Raw genomic sequence first — 2,548 nt, 5'->3', positions numbered from 1 at the left:
CCTGAAAGCAATCTTCGGAACATCCGAATCCCGAATCTTCAACTGATGGTACCCTGACCTCAAGTAGGTCTTAGAGAACACCCTAGCACCCTGCAACTGATCAAATAGGTCATCAATACGCGACAACGGGTACTTTTTCTTAGTAGTGACTTTGTTCAATTGACGATAATCAATGCACATTCGCATCATTCCATCCTTCTTCTTCACAAATAATACTGGTGCACCCCAAGGCGATACACTCGGTCTGACGAACCCTTTGGTTAGTAACTCCTCAATTTGTTCTTTCAATTCTTTCAATTCTTTCGGAGCCATGCGATATGGTGGGATAGATATAGGCTGGGTATCTGGAGCCAAGTCAATACAGAAATCAATATCACGATCAAGTGGCATGCCTGAAAGATTTGAAGGAAATACATCGGAGAACTCCCGAACTATAGGCACTGAATTAATAATCGGAGTCTCTGCAGTAGTATCCCGCACATAGGCTAGATAAGCTAAACAAACCTTCTTAACCATGTGTTGAGCCTTCATAAAAGGAATAACCCGATTAAATGCACTAATAGACGAACCCTTCCACTCCAGCCTAGGCAATGTTGGAATAGCCAAGGTAACAGTCTTGGCATGACAATCTACAATAGCATGATATGGAGATAACCAGTCCATGCCCAGAATAATTTCAAAATCGGTCATCTCAAGCAATAAGAGATCTGCTCTAGTTTCATAACCACAGAATGTAATAATACAGGACCGGTAGATCCGATTCACAATAACAAAATTGCCTATAGGAGTGGACACATAAACAGGAGTACTCAAAGACTCACGAGAAACACCCAGAAACTGAGCAAATAGAGAGGACACATATGAATATGTAGATCCTGGATCAAATAATACGGAGGCATGTTTTCCTAAAATAGAAATAATACATGTAATCACGGCATCTGAGGCCTCTGCATCTGGTCTGGCCAAAATAGCATAGAACCGAGCTGGAGCGCTAATTGGCTGGCCTCCGCCTAGCTGACCTCCACCTCTAGGACGGCCCCTACCCACCTGTCCTCCACCTCTTGGTGGTTGGACTACTGGTAGAGCAACTGGTGCGGTAATCATAGGCTGCTGACCCTGCTGCACTGGCCTACCCCGAAGCCTGGGGCAGAATCTCCGTATGTGACTGGGATCCCCGCACTCGTAATAACTCTTCGGTACAATGGCCTGCTGACTAAGAATTTGGCCCTGGTAACATGAATACCCACTGGAAGAACCCTAAATAGCCGGTGGGCGATAAGAACTCTCTGGTATAGCACTGAAATAAGGTCGCACTAGAGGACCCCGAGGAGGTGGTGGTGCTGGATATGGGGGCCTGCTGAACTGCCCTTTCACGAACTGACCTCTGCCCCCAGACAGAGCATCTCTGAACTCTCCAGAATACCTGAATCGCTTATCTCTCATAACATTCTCTCAACTATGCTGATGCACACCCTCAATCCTCCGGGCTATCTCCACGACCAACTCATAAGAAGTCCCCATCTCAACCTCTCGGGCTATAGTGGCCTGAATACCAGTATGTAAACCGGCAACAAACCTCCATACTCTCTCCGTCTCAGTAGGGAGTATCATAAGTGTATGGCGAGATAACTCAGAAAACCTCGCCTCATAATCGGTCATCGACATTTGACCATGCTGGAGCTGGTCAAACTGAAACCGCAACTCTTCCCTCTGGGAGGGTGGAATATACCTGTCCAGGAAGATACGGGTGAACCTGTCCCAAGTCATGAGAGGAGAATCTACTGGTCTGCCAAGAATATAAGACTTCCACCTCCTACGTGCTCTGCCCTCTAGCTGAAAAGTAGCAAAGTTAACCCCATAAGACTCCAATATACTCATGTTATGCAGTCTATCCTTGCACCGATCAATGAAGTCCTGGGGATCCTCATGTCGCTTACCACCAAAGACAAGAGGATGTAGTCTAGTCCATCTGTCTAATAGTTTCTGCGGATCAACGGATGCAGCCGGCCTGGGCTCAGGTGTAGCTGCTGCCACTGGCTGGGCTCCACCCATGGGTAGTGCACCCTGGGTCTGATATACAACAGCTGCCTACCCATGAGCCTGTGCGGTAGGGGTCTGTGCTCCCCCGCCCGCCTGAGATGTGACTGGGTCTACCGGAAATAAACTGGCCTGAGTCATAGTGTCCATGAACCGCAGCATACGACCCATGACATCCCGGAATCCCGGTGCAGATGTGAAATCCACCGGAGCTGGCTCTGCCACAGGCACCCTACCCTATTCCTCAATAATGGGATTCTCTGCTGGACCCACTAGCGGCATAACTGGAACAGTCTTGGGACGTCCTCGTCATCTACCCCAGGCTGGAGCCCTTCCTCGTCCTCTGCCTCGTCCTCTAACAACTGGGGGAGTAGCTCTTCCCTAGTCTGGAACCTCATTAGAGCGCGTTCTCACCATCTGTGAGAGAATAAGAGAAAGATATTTAATACTACAGCAATTGCACAATGGAATATGAAGAAAGATAGTTTTCCTAACACCCTATAGCCTCTCG

General features: G+C 48.1%; 1 protein-coding gene across 1 annotated transcript; it reads right to left on the bottom strand.

The window, feature by feature from the left end:
* Positions 1-1,452: 1,452 nt before the first annotated feature.
* LOC138909205 (uncharacterized) lies at positions 1,453-2,052 on the bottom strand. The gene has a single exon (XM_070200393.1). It carries the CDS (start codon positions 2,050-2,052, stop codon positions 1,453-1,455), a length of 600 nt encoding a protein of 199 aa, XP_070056494.1.
* Between the last annotated feature and the right edge of the window lie 496 nt (positions 2,053-2,548).

This window comes from Nicotiana tomentosiformis, chromosome 4 (genome assembly GCF_000390325.3).
Source record: "Nicotiana tomentosiformis chromosome 4, ASM39032v3, whole genome shotgun sequence".
In the NCBI taxonomy this organism is placed as follows: domain Eukaryota; kingdom Viridiplantae; phylum Streptophyta; class Magnoliopsida; order Solanales; family Solanaceae; genus Nicotiana; species Nicotiana tomentosiformis.
This window is presented reverse-complemented; position numbering and strand designations above follow the sequence as displayed.